This window comes from Epinephelus lanceolatus, chromosome 9 (genome assembly GCF_041903045.1).
Source record: "Epinephelus lanceolatus isolate andai-2023 chromosome 9, ASM4190304v1, whole genome shotgun sequence".
NCBI classification, from domain to species: Eukaryota; Metazoa; Chordata; class Actinopteri; order Perciformes; family Serranidae; genus Epinephelus; species Epinephelus lanceolatus.
Window position 1 is genome coordinate 27,060,337 of NC_135742.1, and position 21,257 is coordinate 27,081,593.

The window sequence follows — 21,257 nt, forward strand, 5'->3', positions numbered from 1 at the left end:
GCTGTGAAAACCTGACCGATGGTTAAACACAGGAATGCATCCTTTGTTTCCTCGCAGATCGATCACAAAAAGGCCTGTCATTTCCAGGGTTAAAGCTACGTATGCGCTCAGCTATCGCAAACATTAGCTTGTTTCAAATGTACCAGCTAATTTTATTCAGCTGCACCTGTTAACTTAGCCCCTTTTAAATGATATAGCTTGCAACACAACATTTTACAGTGCACTGTTGGAGCTGAGTGGCTGGAGGTAATAAGACTCTCTTGATTTCATAAGAGGGATATAATTAACTGAGTCTCTTGTACACTCTGTTTTTCTATTAAAGAGACTCAGAGAAAGCATTACTCTATAACAAATGTTAACAATACACAGTATTACAGCTGTTTCACTGACAAAAAAATGCAGGGAAAAAGAAAGAAGTCTTGCTACTGCTACCATCATGTTGGTTGGGGTCACAAGGAGGTCAGTCAAAGTATTTCTGGCTGTTCCTTGATAAAGATTTCTGCTGATCCCAGTGAAGTGGGTCAGGTTGTGGGGCCAGCTGACCATTTACAGCAGCAGCGGAGGAGGAAGTGCTTTAATAATACTCATAAACACAAACAAGCATGTACACTCGACTTGGTCTAACATTAAATCTGCACTCAGCAACACCAGCTCACCCGATACTTTCATTGAAAAGCTTTTATTTCAAGGAGTTTCAGAAGATAATGAAAAAGGACCCTGAGAATTAAATTGTCAACTCTGAATTTCAGTTCCAATTCCTCCATCTTGAGTTACTAAGCTGGTCCATCAACCACCTTGTTAACTTTTTATAAAAAAAATAATTAAAAAAAACACATTTTACCTGCCTCAAGAGAGTCAAATTTACATCGAAGCTCCTCAGCTCTGAATGTGCACCCAGCCACATCGTAGAGAAATCTGACATGGCCTAATTGTGTCAAATCTATTTTAACCCAGCCGCTTTCTCTATGATGGCTTCACTGGTTCACAGGCTCATGGTCACTGCACCCATCCTTCACCTCGACTGATGAAAGTTGGCACCGCACCACCAATATTACATCAGTGCTCTCAGCATGAGCCACCCTACATTCATGCTTTTAGTGAGTCCTTGGCCTCTTATTCTCCCGTGCCCTTGCCACTCTGCCATTTCAGCCCATTACCATTTGACAATGTCAGACAAATGCACTCAGAGTTGGGATCACGCAGAAACAAAATGGTTTGGAATATGTCAAATAAATATCCAAATGGAGAGGTCATGCCGAAGATCAGCATCGTTCTTGGAAGACAGAGGGAAAGGCAGAAATGGAAGCTGTCTTGTCACAGACTAAATGCCATTAAAATGTCAGAGCGGTGTCCCACACTCAAAGGTCTCCTCTAAAATAAGGTATTTCCCTGATTCTAATGTTTGTGAGCATTGCCGCATTACATACAGCATGAGACATTAGCTGTAACCTGATAAGATTTAATATAATCAGTAGAGGCTGGCTCCAACCTGTTCAATGGAGGCCTACTGTTCTGCATTCTGCAAACAGACTGTTAGTTATCCACTTAACCTTAAGGCTCAATTATGCTTCTTGAGGTCTCAGAGGCATCCGAGGTATTTCCAGTGCACGTGATGCTCACCATGGGGCTTGTGCATTTATTTATTTTTGTCGTGATGTGATTTGTGCTTTGCAAACATTCAATTTGCGGTAGGTGCGTGGAAACCGGAGGCGACGCATTGTAAAACCCTCTCAAAGAACCGCACCCCGCATACCACAGAGGTCACAGATTCTGCAGCCTGTGAATCCCATTTCACACAGAAAAAACAAAAATGGTGCATTCAGCCCTTTTTTATTTTTGTTACACTTGGGATGTACAATCTGAGGAATATCTGTAGAATGTACAATGAACTTCAGATGATACATGTGTCTCCTCTGAGATCACAGGTGTAGATCCCTGACAACCCAGAGTTGAGACCAGGACAGAGAGTTGCAGTCCTAAACGCCTCTCTGAGCTTCTAGTTCAGTTACCCAGCCATAGTTTTCATAGTTTTATACAAACGGGGTCTGTCCCCCGACCACCTAAATTATTTAAATCTAAAATTAAACAAAGAGGAGTTGTGCATAACAACCTCATAAAAATTAAAACCTCTTCTGTGACAGAAAGACAAAACAGGAGAATTAAATGCGGACTGTTAAATATCAGGTCTCTATCGTCTAAAGCAGTGTTAGTAAACGAATTAATATCAGATAATCATATTGATTTACTCAGTCTCACTGAAACCTGGCTGTGTCAAGATGAATATGTTAGTCTAAATGAGTCCACTCCTCCCAGTCATAATAATACCCACGTTCCTCGAGGCAGCGGCCGGGGAGGGGGAGTTGCAGCCATTTTTAACTCTAGTCTGTTAATCAGCCCTAAACCTAAACTAGATCATAATTCATTTGAAAGCCTCGTTCTTAGTCTTTTACATCCGACCTGGAAAACCTCGCAGCCACTTTTATTTGTTATAGTGTACCGTGCTCCTGGCCCGTATTCTGAATTTGTATCTGAATTCTCAGAGTTTTTATCCAGTTTAGTTCTTAAATCAGATAAAGTTATTATTGTAGGCGATTTTAACATTCATGTCGACGTTGATAATGACTCCCTGGCTACCGCGTTTATCTCATTATTAGACTCCATTGGCTTCAGTCAGGGTGTACATGAACCCACTCACTGTTTTAACCATACCCTCGATCTAGTTCTGACGTATGGAAGTGAAATTGATAACCTAAAAGTCTTTCCACAGAATCCCTTGCTATCAGATCATTATCTGATTACTTTTGATTTCTTTTTACTCGATTACACGCCACTCAGCAACAGTTACTATACTAGATGTTTATCAGATAGTGCTGTCGCAAAATTTAAGGAAAAGATTACTTCGTCGTTAAATTCAATACCAATACCTTCAGTAACAGAGGTTTCCCGTGCCGACTTTAACCTCTCCCAAATTGATCATTTTGTTGATAGCGCCGTAGGCTCGCTGCGAACAACGCTCGACTCTGTAGCTCCTCTTAAAAAGAAGTTAACAAAGCAAAGAAAGTTTGCTCCTTGGTATAACTCTCAAACCCGTAGGTTAAAACAAATATCGCGAAAATTTGAAAGGAATTGGCGATTAACCAAACTGGAAGAATCTCGTTTAATCTGGACAGACAGTCTCAAAACTTATAAGAGGGGCCTCCGCAATGCCAGAGCAAACTATTACTCAGCATTAATAGAAGAAAACAAGAACAACCCCAGGTTTCTTTTCAGCACTGTAGCCAGGCTGACTGAGAGTCAAAGCTCTATTGAGCCTTGTATTCCTTTAGCCCTTAGCAGTAATGATTTTATGAGCTTTTTTAATGACAAAATTCTAACTATTAGAGGCAAAATTCATGACCTCCTGCCCTCAGATGGTAGGCCTACCTATCTAACCTCAAACACAGCTGTAGAATCTAATATATATTTAGATTGCTTCTCCCCAATTTCTCTTCAAGAATTGACCGCAGTGATTTCTTCATCTAAATCATCAACGTGTCTCTTAGACCCCATCCCAACTAGGCTACTTAAGGAGGTCTTTCCTTTAGTTAACACTCATATATTAGATATGATCAATATATCCCTATTAACAGGCTATGTACCGCAGTCTTTTAAGGTAGCTGTAATTAAACCTCTCCTAAAAAAGCCCACCCTGGATCCAGAGGTGTTAGCCAATTATAGACCAATATCTAATCTTCCCTTTATGTCAAAGATCCTTGAGAAAGTAGTCGCAGACCAGCTGTGTGATTTTCTCCAGGATAATAATTTATTTGAGGAATTTCAGTCAGGATTTAGAGTGCATCATAGCACTGAGACAGCTCTAGTTAAAATTACAAATGACCTTCTGATTGCTTCAGACAAAGGACTCGTCTCTGTTCTTGTTTTATTAGATCTTAGTGCGGCGTTTGACACAATTGACCATCAAATTCTACTGCAGAGACTGGATCACTTAATTGGCCTAAAAGGTTCAGCACTAAGCTGGTTTAAATCTTATTTATCTGATCGTTTTCAATTTGTTGACGTTCGTAATGAATCATCCTTACGTACCAAAGTTTGTTTTGGAGTTCTGCAAGGTTCTGTGCTCGGACCAATCCTATTTACTCTATATATGCTTCCTTTAGGTAACATCATTAGAAATCACTCTATAAATTTCCACTGTTATGCGGATGATACACAGTTGTATTTATCGATGAAGCCAGAAGAAAGTAATCAATTAACTAAACTCCATAACTGCCTTAAAGACATAAAAAATTGGATGAGCACCAATTTCCTGATGTTAAATTCAGACAAAACTGAAGTTATTGTTCTTGGCCCCAAACAACTCAGAGACTCTTTATCTGATGACATAGTTTCTCTAGATGGCATTGCTCTGGCCTCTAGAACTACCGTAAGAAACCTCGGAGTAATATTTGATCAAGATTTGTCTTTTAATTCTCATTTAAAGCAAACCTCACGGACTGCATTTTTTCATCTGCGTAATATTGCGAAAATTAGGCCTATCCTGACCCGAAAAGATGCAGAAAAATTGGTCCACGCTTTTGTTACCTCAAGGCTGGATTACTGTAACTCTCTATTATCAGGTAGCTCTAGTAAGTCCTTAAAAACTCTCCAGCTAATTCAGAATGCAGCAGCACGTGTACTAACAGGAACTAAGAAACGAGATCATATTTCTCCTGTTTTAGCTTCTCTGCACTGGCTCCCTGTAAAATCCAGAATTGAATTTAAAATCCTACTGTTAACTTATAAAGCTCTAAATGGTCAGGCTCCGTCATATCTTAGTGAGCTCATAGTGCCATATTATCCCACCAGAACACTGCGCTCTGAGAACGCAGGGTTACTCGTGGTCCCTAAAGTCTCCAAAAGTAGATCAGGAGCCAGAGCCTTCAGCTATCAGGCTCCTCTCCTGTGGAATCATCTTCCTGTTACGGTCCGGGAGGCAGACACCGTCTCCACATTTAAGACTAGACTTAAGACTTTCCTCTTTGATAAAGCTTATAGTTAGGGCTGGCTCAGGCTTGCCCTGTACCAGCCCCTAGTTAGGCTGACTTAGGCCTAGTCTGCTGGAGGACCCCCTATAATACACCGGGCTCCTCTCTCTCTCTCTCTCTCTCTCTCTCTCTCTCTCTCTCTCTCTCATCCTATTACTGCATCTTGCTAACTCGGCCATTCTGGATGTCACTAACTCGGCTTCTTCTCCGGAGCCTTTGTGCTCCACTGTCTCTCAGATTAACTCATATCGCAGCGGTGCCTGGACAGCGTGACGTGTGTGGTTGTGCTGCTGCCGTGGTCCTGCCAGATGCCTCCTGCTGCTGCTGCCATCATTAGTCATTAGTCATACTTCTACTGTTATTATACACATATGACTATTGTCACACAAGTATACTGTCAGATATTAATACATACTTTCAACATATTGTACCACAGTAGCCAGAACTATAACTATAATATTATTACTTTCATTAATGTTGTTGTAAGCTACTGTCATTACCTGCATCTCTCTCTCTCTCTCTCTCTCTCTCTCTCTCTCTCTCTCTCTCTCTGTCTCATTGTGTCATATGGATTACTGTTAATTTATTATGCTGATCTGTTCTGTACGACATCTATTGCACGTCTGTCCGTCCTGGAAGAGGGATCCCTCCTCAGTTGCTCTTCCTGAGGTTTCTACCGTTTTTTTTCCCCGTTAAAGGGTTTTTTTGGGGAGTTTTTCCTTATCCGCTGTGAGGGTCTTAAGGACAGAGGGATGTCGTATGCTGTAAAGCCCTGTGAGGCAAATTGTGATTTGTGATATTGGGCTTTATAAATAAAATTGAATTGAATTGAATAGATTTCTGGGTGACATGGGGGACAGGTCCCCCTCAACATTTAGAACATGTTGAACCTGGTGACTCTAAATTGTCCGTTGTGAATGTGAGTATGAATGGTTGTCTGTCTCTACATGTCAATCCTGCAATAGTCTGGCGACCTGTCCAGGGTGTACCCCGCCTCTCGCCCAATGTCAGCTGGGATAGGCTCCAGCCCCCCTCCGACTTCAAGAGGATAAGTGGTTAGAAAATGGATGGATGGATGAACCCCCCCCCCCCCCCCCCCCCAGTAAAAATATGACAGTAGCAGAGGACTTTTATTTTGACAAAATCAAAGACATAAACACCATAAATCGACATAGAAAAGGCAGAAATTGATGCATGAAAGGACCCCTGAACCCTGTTTCATGTTGACACGAAACCCGCACCCCTGTCTCAGATAAATAAGCAAGTAAATAAGAAAAAAAAATACTGAAGCACTCTCTCTGTCTTTCTCTATGTCTATAATTGCGGTACTGAGAGACTCAATTCGGATAAATGAATGTTCTACTTCAGAAAGTGTCTAATGCATATGATGAGCTCATATGCTTTTGCTGAAGAGCTTTGAGCATGTGACGATCTTAAAGGATGGTTGTTGAAGAGGAAGATTTTCCATAATGCGGATGTGTGATTATTACAGTCTCTTCATATATAATTAAAGCGCCCATTAAAATCACTTCCTGTTTATAAAAAGTGGAGGAAAAATTTAAATGTACTTCTAATGAGCACATTTTTTTTCCGGCATGTGACTGCTCAGACTAAAGAAAATATGCCTACTTAACACATTAACATTCAAGCCCAAATTTAAGTATTAATTAAAATAATCTAAGCAATATGCAGCATTAAAATAATGGTCTCCAGCTACACTATAACACAATGAAAAAGGTGAGGCCATTGCTTTCTCTCTGTAAAGCAGTAGTGGCCCTTTGTATTTTTATTGTTATCGAAAATGGTCCATTTTGTACAGTATGAGCCGCCTGTCCTAGATGTAAAGAAAAGAATCCCACCTTGTGTAGATAAAATACAGCCAATTTCCTCATTTTATTATTCCACCGGGGCAGAGGACAACATGAAATCCAATATTCTGTCATGTTTAGCACACGAAGCAGAATTTCTCTCTCTCAACCTCAAACATTCAATTTTAACAGTGGCTTCAGATGCATGTAGATAGTGAGCCAGTGTCCCCAGACTATACTAAAATCCAGTTAAAATCAGCACAGACATTGACACATAGATACACACATGAGCTGAAGAACTGCCCCCTTTACATGCATGGACAAAGGGCGTGAATATGCAGATTAAAGCTATTTAGGCTGTGAAATAGCAGCTGATATGCTTAATTCTTCAAAGCTGTCATGAGTAATTTGGCCGTCCACGTCGCCCTGTCCTATTTTCTCTCTAAGTCCAGTTCCAGGTCAGTGGTCACAAGTCCCACCTAATTCGGGTCATTTTCAGATCTGATAATTCTTTCTTGTGTTGTTTGCCGCTTTCATCTCTGCATCTCTGTTTTCCAAAATGTCTAGCACAGGACACAGAAAAGAGCTTTGGCAACGGGACTTACTGCAGTTGTTCTTGCAAGCAGACTCTAAAGATAAATGTGTCCCTAATTTATTTGATTTAGACTGACTTATGCAGTAACTGTAAATCACATACACATATATGATAAAAATAGAGGTGACATTCTGTATGTGTTTGCCACAGTCATTGAACTCCATTTCCATATGCTGAGCTGGAAAATTTAAGCCCTATAGTCTCTCTTCGCTGTGACATTTATGCCTCTGCACAATTAAATCTGAACTGCGCGTTCTGGCTTTAGTGAAAAAGTTGGCATTTGAATGCTGGCATTTAAACTAACATTTTCAATTAGTCTGTAATTGTTGTTTGTGTGAAATTAAACTTTTCAATTCGCTTTTAGTTTAATTGAAAGAGTTTCTGTTCGTGTACTACAGTAGCGAATGTATGTTCAGATTATGTTTACACATGTGCATGTACATGTATATGCATGTGTTTGTGTTTCTATTTTCTGATTAGAGTCTGAGATTACACTAAGCTCGGCATCACAACAAACTGCTTTGATTTGTGGGGTATTATGTCTTATCTAAATAATCATTCTTGTTTTAACCCATTTGATCTCAGACAAACCAGCGGAGATTAATAATAATTAAAGAAACGTCATAGACAAAGACAATTAGATGCTGAGAATGCACTTAGAAGTAGGAAGTTTGTATTCAGTCGCAGTGCTTCCCGAGGATGTGAAGTGACATTTTAATTATATCACTGATGAAGATAAATCAGGTTCTTGTTTACTGTTGTCCTCTGTGGTCTTGCTTTTGTAATAAAACTCTGGTTGCATTAGTTCTTTCAATAATGAGAAGCAGTACTTCTGAATACAAAATATGCTCTCTAAAGAAGATGTTTTTAAAAGGAAGTTCCCGTACGATAATTCACAGACCTTTACTCAACTACCTAAAATAATTACAAACACAAAGCACAGCACAAAACACACTCAACGCACTCCTTAGGGGACGGATACAATACACATTCAGACTGATGCTAATAGCACGCATTTAAGGATGTAATGCATTGTACTTCAGATCAAGACAGTGAGGTTTTTAGATGCTGAAATTGCTTTAGATTAATGCTACTCTTAAGTTAATGGATTATAAAGTCCACACTCACACACACACTGGGAGTGATTTTCAAAAACAGCCCTAGAAACTACACTAAATGCTCAGGTATTCAGAAAGGCAATCACGCTGAAGCAATCACAGGACTGGACTGTGTGGTTCTGAAAACAATCTCAAAACTCTGTACCAGACAAAGCCGAGCTATTTCTCACGAGTCGCACTATTAGACGAGGTTTAAATAGGACTGCCTTATGAACTGAACTACCAAATGATATAATCATGACTGCTGCTGACCAGGCATGATTGGTGAGCCGGTGCAGGAATTAGAGTCAGTGGTAATGAAGGGAGGGAGGAGGCTTGGCCAAGATTTAGCAAGTAAAAGAGCTCTCTCCCTCCCTCTCACACACACAATCACGCACACACACACACACACACACACACACACACACACACACACACACACACGCAGACACACACAGACAAACACAAATGAAGGGAAATCACGTTACCAAGCATAAAAATTTCCCACCTGCTGAAGTTGGTTCCTCACCATCTGCTGCTGTGGAGACACAGAGGAGAAAAAGAGAGAGGAGGGGGAAAAAATATATTAGCTTTATCCCAACTATATCACAGTATTCAGTGCTCCAGCAGCACGCAACACTGCTGATTCAACAATATTATTAATTGCACCATGCACTGCCATATGTGCAGTAACATTTCACATGTAATCCAATGGAGCAAACAGTACGTAAAGTCAGACACACCTGCTACCTGTGGGGTACAACATCCTGCCAGCAGAAATACGCCACACTGCCACCACAAAGCGTAGCCTGGCACCGTGTCACAGCCCATCCCCCCCCCCCCCCATTTATACGCCGCCACAATGCAATGTCCTGGTCGGTGGCCTTCGACTAATATGTGTTCATCATTCTGGACCAGTGTAGGATTAGCCCCTGTGGCATACATACTTGTTTACTGCATCCCTAGCTCCTAAGCCTCAGTCCAGCTCCGTGGCTGAGATTTGGCCTGTCTGCCGTCATTACCACAACCCTCCATCTCCATCATCACTTGTAAAATTGCTCCGAAAATGTGCCTGAAAGCTGGGAACGGCTACAGAGGCAAGAGACCAAGGGCATTAGAGGCATGGGATGATGAATAGCGTTTGCTGTTATGGTTGGGGGTGATCAGAAATGAATCACTTTCCTTGGATGGATGGATGGACACATATAAATGTAAAGGGATTGGGGTCCCCTGAAGACCATATTTAATATTCATGCCTGTTATTTCTTAATAGCAAATGATACTGCCTTCCAATGAGCATGCTAGCTTAATTAAAGTGTGATTCAATGTCATGTTCATGTTTTCATCCACAGCGTTGAATACTAATTAGGTATTAGCATATGGAGAGGGTTAAGGCCACATAGATCATGAGGCAGACAGCAAGACAGTTATGGATGCCAGCATTTCATGCAGCTGCAAATGCATCCAAATCCCTCTTAGGAACCTAATCAAGTCTCATTTCCAATCATAACACAGTAACACGCAGAGAGTAGATTTTTCTCCTCTCCAAAAACCAAACATCAGTGCTCCGTCAGTCTGCATCCCCTGTGGTGGCTTTGGATGTGAAAATAAAATCACTTCACAAAGTGCTCTCAGAGGGTTTTAAAAACTTTTATATTGCCAATCTAATTTAATGTGGTACCTTATTTCTGGGGGGTCTGCATTCAGTGTATCTACTAAATGTCGAGCAAGACAAGCTGAGCGGACTGTTTTGACAAACTCAGGACACCCCGGAACAAATGATTTTAACTTAGACAGCAGCCATGAATCTTTCCTCAGCAGCTACTAACTGAAGGGGAAAATAGATTCATTTAGACACCACTGTGAAAAACAGACAGAATTAAAGAGTGAACCGCAGCCTTTAACACTCCTTTAACTGCGATAGAAAGCTCAAATTGAAGTCAGAAGGAGCCAAAGCCAAGCACTTTCCCAACCTCTCATCTGTCTGGCAGTAGATGCTCCCCTTTGTGATTTCCCATGCGCATGGGCCAGTGTAATCCCAAAACCAAGCACATTCCACGCTTCACTTGGTGCGGTTTTCTTTCTGCCGTTTCCTCTCGTCTCTAACCATAGGGGTCAAGACACACACATGCAAGCCCACAGACACGTACTGTATATAGTGTACTCACGCAATTACACACTCACAAAGAAGAAGAAAAACATGCCTCGGAGTGCAGACAACAATTCACGCCCACACATAAATACACATGCTGGGAAGATAGAGACATATTAAAGGGAGTTTCTTTTGTTTATCCATGTGTTGATGTGGTGAATCACAAGAGTGCATAAAATACTGAGTGTTAGTTGTGCAACAAACTGGGCTGGCAAAATGTATGCCTTCAATTGTTGGTGTTCCCTAAGATGAGTCAAAGCACCCCATGCCAGTTGAATCACATGAGTTATTTCCAGTGGAAATGGATAGCGCTATTTATCTATTGTTGTCAGACAAGAGAAAAATGTACTTCCCATTTAATGAAAAGATTAGATGATGAGAAGAGTGTTTGCCTCCATTGCAGGGACAGCACACTTGTGGATTTGCAGTTAGTTACCTGTACTGGCAGATGCATCAGTGGTACACACTGCAGACCAAACCGGCTTTATTGCACATACTGTACATGCATGTGATGTGGAGGAGAGCTCGTCTTGATGAGACATTTTCCGGACAATTTCCTGTCCTCTCTAAGTAGCAAAAGCAAAGATAATGTGACATTGTTATAGCACAACCTCTTAAGGATGAAGTCGGGATGGGTAGTTGGGTCACAGGACTCTGACACTGGTGAGCACGGTTCATACCCCCAAATCGCAACCACAGAGCAGGCATGTCTAGTTACTGGAAGAGCCATGGGTTGTTTTAGATGTAGGTATGCTAAAGGTGTTGCGTGTTTAAGAAGCAAAGCCCAATTTTAAATATCTTATTCTATTTAGTCATGTACATATTTTACCACCATGCCTTTCAGAGTGGATGCAGAGAGGCTGCTCTTCCGTAAATCAATAAAAGACTGCACAGACTGGTTTTGAACAATCACTTGTCTGTCTCACCTTGCTGTTTTAAGCCAAACACACATATTCTGGTGGAAATACTTCTAATATTGTGCTACAAAGAAGAAAAATAAAAAATAAAAAAAAATCAAATATCATACTGCTGGGGTAATACGAAGGCGGCACTGTGCTGGCACTTGTACAGTCAATGATAAAGACAAAGAAAAAAAGCAACACATTTGTTTTTGTTCTTTGCGCACCGAAATGTTTCCTTTCATAAAATGCTGCAAATCTAACATCTTTCTATTTCCCTTCCCATAAAAGTGGTCATCAAAGCAAAACCAGCACATTTCACTCAGCGGCAGGGCCATAAACAGATCTATAATGAATCTTGAAACAATCATGATTTACCACTCGGGTGTGCTTGCTTCGTACTGTATCTCAAAAAATGCTCTGATATAAACACTAACATTAAGCAGTCAGTTTAGTTAATGTGTGTCATCAAAAAGTAGTGAAAACAGAGCCCAATCCACACATTTGATCTGTAAGCATACATAACATCAAACAGTGTGCTTTAATTTACTCCACTCTTAAGCCACACAACAATTCAGCTTACAAATGAGTTTATATAATTAACTGAATGTGTTGCATGTGGATAGTACAGGTATGTAGACATGTTTCCTTGTTTCCTTCTTCTTACAGTAGTCAACACTAGGTGCCAAGTGTAAGGCAATGCAAATAGTCCTAATGTGATTTATGTGCCTCTCCTTGCATCGATTAAATCCCTAAAAAATCACATCTGTTCATCAAAATTACATATTTAGACATATTTCATAAAAAAAAACACTTTATAACTTTAAATGGCTTAAGCAGGATTTATCCTTCTGACATGCACCTCCCCAGAAATGTAACTACACATCGCTGTGACGCAGACCTCCTGTCAAGCTTTTATTTAGCTACTTTAATTTCACAGATAAGAAACATTAAATTGTGAAGACAATAAAGCCTCCACAAAATAGCATTTTAAGTCTCGTGTGGGCTTTATCCTGGCTTCATATGAGTAAAGGAAATCTCCTCTTGTCGCTAGGCTAATTTATACAATGTAAAATGCCACAGGCTTGTGCTAATAACGTTAGCATGTTATTTTTGTTTGGGAAATGTATTAAGTGTAAGACAGTTGTTTCATCGGTGAACCTTGTGAGTTGTAATGGAACTAAATTTTGTAAAGTTACCTTTGTTAAATGTTGCTGTTGTCCCTGGCTTCATGTGAGTAGAGGAAAAGTCCACTAGCCACTACGCTAATTTATACAATTTAATATGCCATAGCCTTGTGCTAAAAAACATTAGCATGCTGTATTTGTGGGGTGTTTTGCAGTGAATGCTGCGAGTTAAAGTGAAGCCGATTTGTGTATTTTTGTTTAGTCTCTAATAGGCCATGTTTAATGTGTGTTTTGAAGGAACTAAACTTTACAGCACTTCACAGAAACCCTGCCACCAACTAGTGTTTTGGAGGTGTAACTGCAGAGTGACACAGACACACCACCGCACAAGTATAAATGCTCACAACGGCGTAGGCCATGTGCGTAGGCTGATGCACAAGCATGGCTCCCGCTTTACATGTAACTCATCAGCTGTCCCTTCTTAAGTATGCGCAGATCTATGAATATGCAAATTAGCTGCACCTCCATCTCCACCCACCTCTCAGGAGATCACCTGCAGCTTGAGCATTCCTGCTCACCTTCGACTCTGCTCACTGTTATTTACAATGTTAGAAATGCAACAGGAACAGATACCAGGAGCTTTGGCTTGACTACATTATGAAACAGCTAATAATGTGTTGCTCATGTTGGATAAATGTTTCCCGAACGCCAGCTCTGACAAGCTGAAGTGTAATTGAAACTTAGCTTGTAAACTGCATTTACTGTCTTCTCTAATACCCTTCGGGATTGATTACTTAAATATGTGATGTGTGAAACCCTGGGTGTCTGAGGCAACAAAGCTGATTTTCATTGGATGGGGTCTTTAAGAGAGATACATGGATACAGCAGATAGAGGCAAACAGACAGACAATTGCAAAAGCGTACACACTGTTCCATTTTGTAAACAAACACTTGACACATGGATGCATCTCGAGACTACACTAACAAATATGTAAAACACGGAGGGTTCTGGAGATGACTTATTTAAATGTTCCCTCCTCCTTCCCAGGAGAAGGTCCTCTCTGTTGCATGATGAGCCGCCATCGTGGCACATATTGGTTTAATCTGACTGACAGCCGGGAGGCAGTAATAACCATCCATAATCTAAATGGGAACCAGCCAGCCTGTCCAGCATGGGGCTGCTGTGACCTCAAGGTGTTCAGTGGAGATAGAGGGGCCGGTGCACAGCGTGAACAAGTACAGAACTCATACAGTACACACACACAGTACAGACACACACATATAAGGAGGAGGATACATATGCATATCAAAAGACACATATTAAGGTGTTCATATATGTGAATGTAATGTGTTCATGTGTAATCTCTCTTGTCTTTGGAAGCAGTTTTGACTGTCTTTGGGAAAAATAACTGAAAACAGATCCACAACATAATTTTGTTACACACACACACACACACACACACACACTCACATCCAATCACACAGTATAAATTACTTGAAATCAATAACACTATGGATCAATAGAACATCTTAAAACAAATATATTGACCAGTAGCATCTAATAATCTGCTTTTCTTTCCCAGTAGTGACCTTGTGGTTCATTTTTAAAACCCATTAATGTAAAGTAAGAATATAACTGCTTTAATCAGTCAAAGTGAACTTGAAATGGGGAGCAACCCCATTCTATTAACCGGAAAAAGGTCAATTAATACATGAATACCAATATGGCTCAGCTCATTCATTCATGTGTACAGCGCGATGTAGACTAGATGGGGTTGTTGCCACACAGACTGCATTGTTTGCTGGACGTAGCTCTGCTGTGACAAGTGAAAATGTGTAAAGTGGCTTGTCGCAGCAGTGAAAGCTGCCAAGTGAAAGAGGTGAAATTAGGGATAAATGGTGCATCGCTACATCTTCAGTGGTGTTGTCTCTGAGATATATGGCGGCACAGACCTGCAATAGATTTTTTCCTGTGCGTTAAACACTGCAATAATCTCATTCTAATTCACATGGACAGTAACCACCTCGCTGTGAAGATCAAGAAGTGCGCAGAGCAAGCAACTACCAAGACTGACCTCAAATAACTATAGAGGGAGGCACTATATATAGTTACTTTTACCAGCAGCCTACAGAACAGTAAGGGCTCTGTGCTGAGATGCTGAGCGCAGGGTTAGCAGTGAAATCTGGCTTAACAGAAACACCTCCACTTAATTAAGGCGGATCAGTGGGGCACAGATCATAGCTGGTGATCGAGCACAGATTTGCTCAAGTTTCTAATATCAATTTAGAACAAAATGTAACTGGGTAAAGTAAAAAATAGAAAACACAGTTCTACTCTTGGTGTTGAATGAATGTCATGTCACATATGTGCTTTCATAAAGCGTTTTTAGACCAAGTAAACGGCAAGCTCTCTGGTAATGCATCACCGATGATGCAGAGATTTATAGAGCAGATGGTTGATGTGACATATTTGTATAAGGTGCCAAGAGGAAAGTGGCTCACTCGGGGTGAATAAGAGTGTGAAATGCATTGAGACCACCTCTGATTAAAGCATGTGATCACAGCTCTGCAAGCTGACAGACATCCAGAAATGGATTCAGAGAAGTTGAGACCAAGAGAGAGAAAACACTCGACACTGCAAAAACCTACAGTTCTGTATGACGTTTTATTAGTTTGTCACTGAAACTGATCAAATGATGATCCTCACATGGGTCACGCTGGTAGAATAAATGACCAATTGGTGCAAAAAAAGCAGAAATAGAAGTACAGTATGTTTTTGCATAAGACGAGAGACATTCTGTGTTTAAGTTTCACAATAAAGTGTTTCATCTGGTCTGCGGTTGTGTTCAGTTTCTTCTCTTTAACGTAGCCGTCTTAAATCCCAACAAGCAAAAGCCCCGCTTAAATTCTTGACAGCTGTGAGTGTCCTAGCAAATAGTATAAGTGTAAGAGATTTTGCCAACACTGAATACAGACATTGTGTATTATGTAATGTCAGCTTCTCTCTCAACTTGTCAGCTCTCTCAAAAATCACTTGTTAAGATGACAAAAGGTTTGGAGTACAAATAGTAACCTGTCTGAAACATCAGTATGACTGCTAGGCTGAATGATACAGCAGATGGTGTAAACAGAAGACAAAAGTTAGTATTGGAGAGGCTTGGTGAAATGAACGTAGAAGTGAGATTAACACTGTGCTTGATTTGTCCATTTTCGTTAAAGAGAAAAATATGTATAATTCTAAGACACGAGGTGTAATGTGATGAGGTAAATACATTTGGAGTGTTATGAGTGGGCACATCTGCACTTTTTCAGTGTTGTTCCCTTAGCATTAGCATTAACCCCACAACCCTGTAAGGCTTTCATAATATAGATGGAAGTATTGTTTTGATGTATCCACATTTGTGTGGTTGAGGGGTCAACACGATGATTGCAATAATTGTAATTATGATAGCAATCCAGTATTCAGTTGTGGGAGCCGGCGACTGTTTCATGATGTGTTTGATGACCTAATGGATGTTTTGTACACTGGAAAGGAACTTCATTTTAATGTAATGTAATGTTTAGTTTATTAAAATACAGTTTTTTTTGATGAGAAGTGTTATATACTGTATGAATGGTTGCCCCTCACATTCATATTTGTAGACATTAGTAAAAGTAAGATACCTTCTTGTTTGATTGTCCTAAAGGAGCAGTTTGTAGGATTTAATGGCATCTAGTGTTGAGGACTGCAGATTGCAACCATCTGTAAGTTCGCCTATGTGCCACATATGAACCCTTAGGTAGAAATCCTTCAGTGTTCATGTTCAAATGGTTTATACCAGGAGCCGAATAATCTGCAGAGGTCTCTTCCTCTCTAAAACAAACACACCAGGTGATTAGTAAAGTAAAAACACCGATTAAAACAGTTTCAGAAACATGGCACACGTTCTGTTGGCTTGTTTGTTCTGTTGGCTTGTTTAAGACAATGGAGGAAGATGGTGCAAGTGGTGCATTCAGAAATATTCACACGTTGGAGTGCGCTCTGGCACAAAGTGGACCGTTTATAAATTCAGAGTGCTGTCTGAATGTACTTTTCGGTTATCCAGAGCACCGGACTCTCGGAGTGGCAAAGAGCACTCTCTGCACTCTGTCTGGGGTGACGGAGCAGCAGAGCGTCGAGCAGAGTAAATGCATGATTAATTTAACCGTTCTTTAATTTATATAGAAATACAACGCTCTGAATGTCAAACTGAATTCACTAACACACCATGTCAGGTCGCTCCATCTCCGGGACTGCAAATGTTCCTAGAAAACGTAAACACTGACCAACGGGACCGGACTGGCCGACCCGTATGCTCTCACTCAGTGGATGGATGATGTCACAGGAAGCTTTGTGGTTGATTACTATGCCAATCTTACAAAGGAGGACGACTCTTGAACAGTTTCCTCCAGTTTGTTTTGCTATTGAAGCTAACGTTAGCTAATGTGCTAAAAAGAAATCCAATATTCCTCTTAATACCTACCCAATGAATATAACGTTATTCATCCCTACAACAGGAAATACATTTTCCCTAACCTGATATGAAGTGCGTGCTGCACATGTGAGCATTTTTAATTATCGCCTCCGTCCATCCTTTTGTCTTATTGCATTTAACCATAGTTGTCTTTGTTTTTGTTGTATTTCTGTGCAGTAAAATTTAAGCTCTGAGCCATGACTCCTTCTATTCTGGCTCCCAATAACACAACAACACAACATTTTAAGACTCCTGTGTAGCCTACAGCCCTGTGGTGGCGAGTCATGTTTTGCCTCCAGCTAATGGAGTGACGTCGCTGTGACGTCGACCCTAAAATGGTCTATACATCCCTCTTCACCTTTAGGTTATACTTTAACTGCTACGCTTCTTGAAATTGGTTATTGGTTAAAACCCAAACGAGATGGTTCAACAGAGTCAAATTGAGCTCCCTCTGACATGATAGCTCCGTAAAGCTTATCACTCTTACCTTCACGGCCAGTCGGCCCACGACAAAGTCAAAAACAATCCGGGTAATGGATCGTATTCCCATTTAGCGGTGTAGCATCAAGACTGACAGTCAGCTGTCACTGCTAATGCTGGCAGCCCAGACACCACTCGCCGGGGCTGACAAATCCTGTTTGCGTCTGTCAAGTGTCTCATGTTATGAATCTCAAGCAGTAAAACTTTTGTTGGGAGTTTTCATGTTTCTTTCCCGTATTTGGCAGCGAGTTAGAGACATGAGCCGTTTTAATCATGATACAGTAGTTTGAAAAAGACAGAATCCATAAAATTAGCACACAAACTGGTTTAATTTGCCACAGGACTGCATTTAATTACTGCATGACTCAAGTCGCAGTTTAAAAGGTTCCATGTGTTTTCAGCCATAAATGAGCAGCATTATCAAAATCAACTTGGCAGGCAGCTGCAGAATAAGATTGACATAAATTGTTATGGACTAGTTGAAATGGTAATTCTAGGTAAGAGTTATCATTAATGTGAGTGACACAATTCAGCAAATCAGCAATTACAGTCGCTAAGTTTTAATGGCACTCACATTACATGGTCTGAATATTTGGAAAAGCAGAATGGACTGGTGAAAGACTGCGAACACAGTTTTTGTTTGTTTGTTTAAAGACAGTTAACAGAACCCAGTCCAGCTGGCAATAAACACTGTCAGAATTGATATCATCGTTTTCTGACAGAGAATTATAAAAAACAAAACAAAACCACCACCAAAAAAAATAAAAAATAAACAATGTCTAAAGTGGTTTGTTGCAAACGAGGATTTAGTTAGCTGCACTGTGGCACATATGGCAATCTGTGTACATGTGCTACATTAGCACTACAGATATCACCTTTCCTTGTACCCCCTACCCACACACACACACGTTCACTCTCCAACCCCCAGCAGATGCTCATTGCGCATCCATCTCCCACATAACATCACCCTTAAAAGTGTTTGTTCCATCATCGCAGTGCTTATTAACATTAAATCATCTTGCTATGGAGTGGGTGGCTAACTGTGAAATGACTCACAGACACAATACCAACAATAATTAGGGAGGCATTGTTGATGTTCTCCCAACTAATGACAAGGAAGTGCAGTAGCACATCCCTTTATATCAAGTGGAGTGGTAAACACTATCTCTCTGTAAGTAAATAACCCATCCATCCTCATTTTACTTTTTTGTCAGCGGAGCAGGAGTGCAGGGTAAAGTCCTCCATTAACGAGTGGCTCTTTGACATGTGGTTTAGACAGGAAGGGAAGAAAAAAAAAAAAACCCACCACACTCCGGGATGAGATCAAGGGTTTCTTCTTTTTCCCGTGCAGCTCACCTCGCTTCTTGGGATGCTTTACGTGCCATTTCAACATCTTTAATGAAAGTTACAGTACATGAAAGTCGGAATATTATGAAAAACAGAGCTGCACAATATGAAAAACTACCTTTTTTTTCTGACAGACAACTGTGATGATTTACAATGTGTAACATTTTTGCTTTATGATAGCTGTATTTTCCAATGTAGCGGTGAGAGCACTGCCAAAACAGTTCACTATGGGAATACATGCACTACTCCGTAAAGCAGTGAGAGATGATATGTGTTTCAAAACTCTAGTTTATCAAATTTTAAAATTGGCTGTAGCTCAGTCAGCCCAGATGCACTGTACACTGTAGGATATGTTAAATAATCCCAACCCATCTGTAATGCTGTAAACGGCAAATACAACACTTGATTTCCCTTTGATGCACTAGGTAAATAAAACAAACATGAAAAAATGAGTCCTCTCTTTTCAGGAACACAAATGTGCCACTGGCAAAACATGACATATATGACACTATAATAGTTACCTCTGTTAATAACATGGCTTTTGTGTTGTATTGTCTCTTCCTTCCTCTTCCACAGCAGGTGATTAAAACTGGTAAAAACACCGAATAAAGCAGTCTCCTGTTACTAATTGTTGTTTCTCCTATCTACCCTGTTTGGCATGTCACAGATGGCCAGCTTACCTAGCACCTACAAATTTGAGCTCACCCATTTCTCTGATGCGTGCTCTTCTTATCTGTGATCCAGATGTTCAGGAGGTTTTTACTGCTGCTGAGCTGAATTGTCCGCAGAGGTCTCCTCCTCTCCAAATCAGACTGAACTAGTGATTTAAACCAGTAAAAACACTGAATAATGCAGTTTTTCTAATGCTCCTGTTGTAAAGGGGCTGCAGAGGTCGATGCAAAAACACTGGTGACTGGTTTGTCTGTTCTGGGTTACTGTAGAAACATGGCTGTACAAAATAGCAATAGCTATGTTTCCATCCAAAAGTGATTCGAATCATTGGGAAATGCGCATTTAAAGAAATATGAATCCTGTGTGTTTCCATTAAATGTACGGACTTTGGTGAAAACTACGAATTTGCGCAGAACTGGAAACAAAACAAATCTCGCATTCTTCTTCTTCTACGTTTTCTGGCGGTTGACAACCAGCTTGTAAATGCATTACCGCCTTCCCTGACCCAGAGTGTGGATATCACCATGGAGAGAGGTGCACTACATCAGACTTCATTTGAACATAACTGTTTCCATCCCCCATTTTGCGAATCAACATTTTTTTCGAATCAACCAAAACCCAGCTAAAGCAAGCGCATTTCAGTTTGTGCGAATCAGGGGATTTTAATTCGAATTTTGGCGTTTCCATCATAATTTTCCGATGCAATACTTCTAGATGCGCATCTAAACAGGCTGATGGAAACATGGCTAATCTCTGTAGACAAGGACCCACTCCCTATGTAGATATAAACCGCTCATTCTAAGGCACCAAAAACACGGCAATTCTTATTTTCAGGTGATTATTAGAGATGTACCGATACCACTTTTTCCTTCCCAATACCGATTCTGATCCCTGAACCTTAGGTATCTGCCGATACCGAGTACCGATCCAATACCAGTGCGTAAAATAAAAATGGATGGGATATGAATTGTTGTATGTCTCAACTCCTAAAACTCTATGTAAAATATTAAGAAATGAATACATAATAATAGAATGAATGCCATAAAACTTTTTTTTTTATTATTATCCAGTGTTATCCAAGACATTTTAAAGGCTACAGTAGAATGCTTTTTAAGCTTTCCATTTCATTTGCCTGTAGCGTGCGTATGCGTAATGACATGAGGCATTACGTGGTATCGGATTGGTCATAGGCTGTACTCGCCGATACCCGATACCCAGTACCGCATTTTAGGCAGTATCGGAGGCATTTCCGATACTGGTACCGGTATCTGTACAACTCTAGTTATTATACACTAAAAAACTTATCATATTACAGTATATTCCATTTCTGCCAATATATCCCACTAAATCCTACACACTGGACCTTTAAAACAAATGGTAACATCCACAGTATTAGAAAGAGACAGCCTTTGTGATGCACATATTGTGTTGGGGGGTCTGAACATCAATATGAATTTAACATACTGACTTGGCATAAAACAAAGCAGCGATCTCAGAGTCATTTTCCTTTGACAAGTGTGCCTGCTTCAAATGAAAGAAACTATAAAACTGTTTGAAATCCAT

General features: G+C 40.4%; 1 protein-coding gene across 2 annotated transcripts in view; it reads right to left on the minus strand.

The window, feature by feature from the left end:
* Positions 1-21,257, minus strand: part of edil3a (EGF like and discoidin domains 3a) — a 148,455-nt gene that overhangs the window by 102,038 nt on the left and 25,160 nt on the right. Inside the window, exon 2 of one of the 2 annotated variants that reach the window (XM_033620107.2) lies at positions 9,033-9,062. In XM_033620107.2, the coding sequence (XP_033475998.1) occupies positions 9,033-9,062 (30 nt within the window). The remainder of the gene's footprint in view (positions 1-9,032; positions 9,063-21,257) is intronic. The other variant, XM_033620108.2, reaches the window with a different exon arrangement.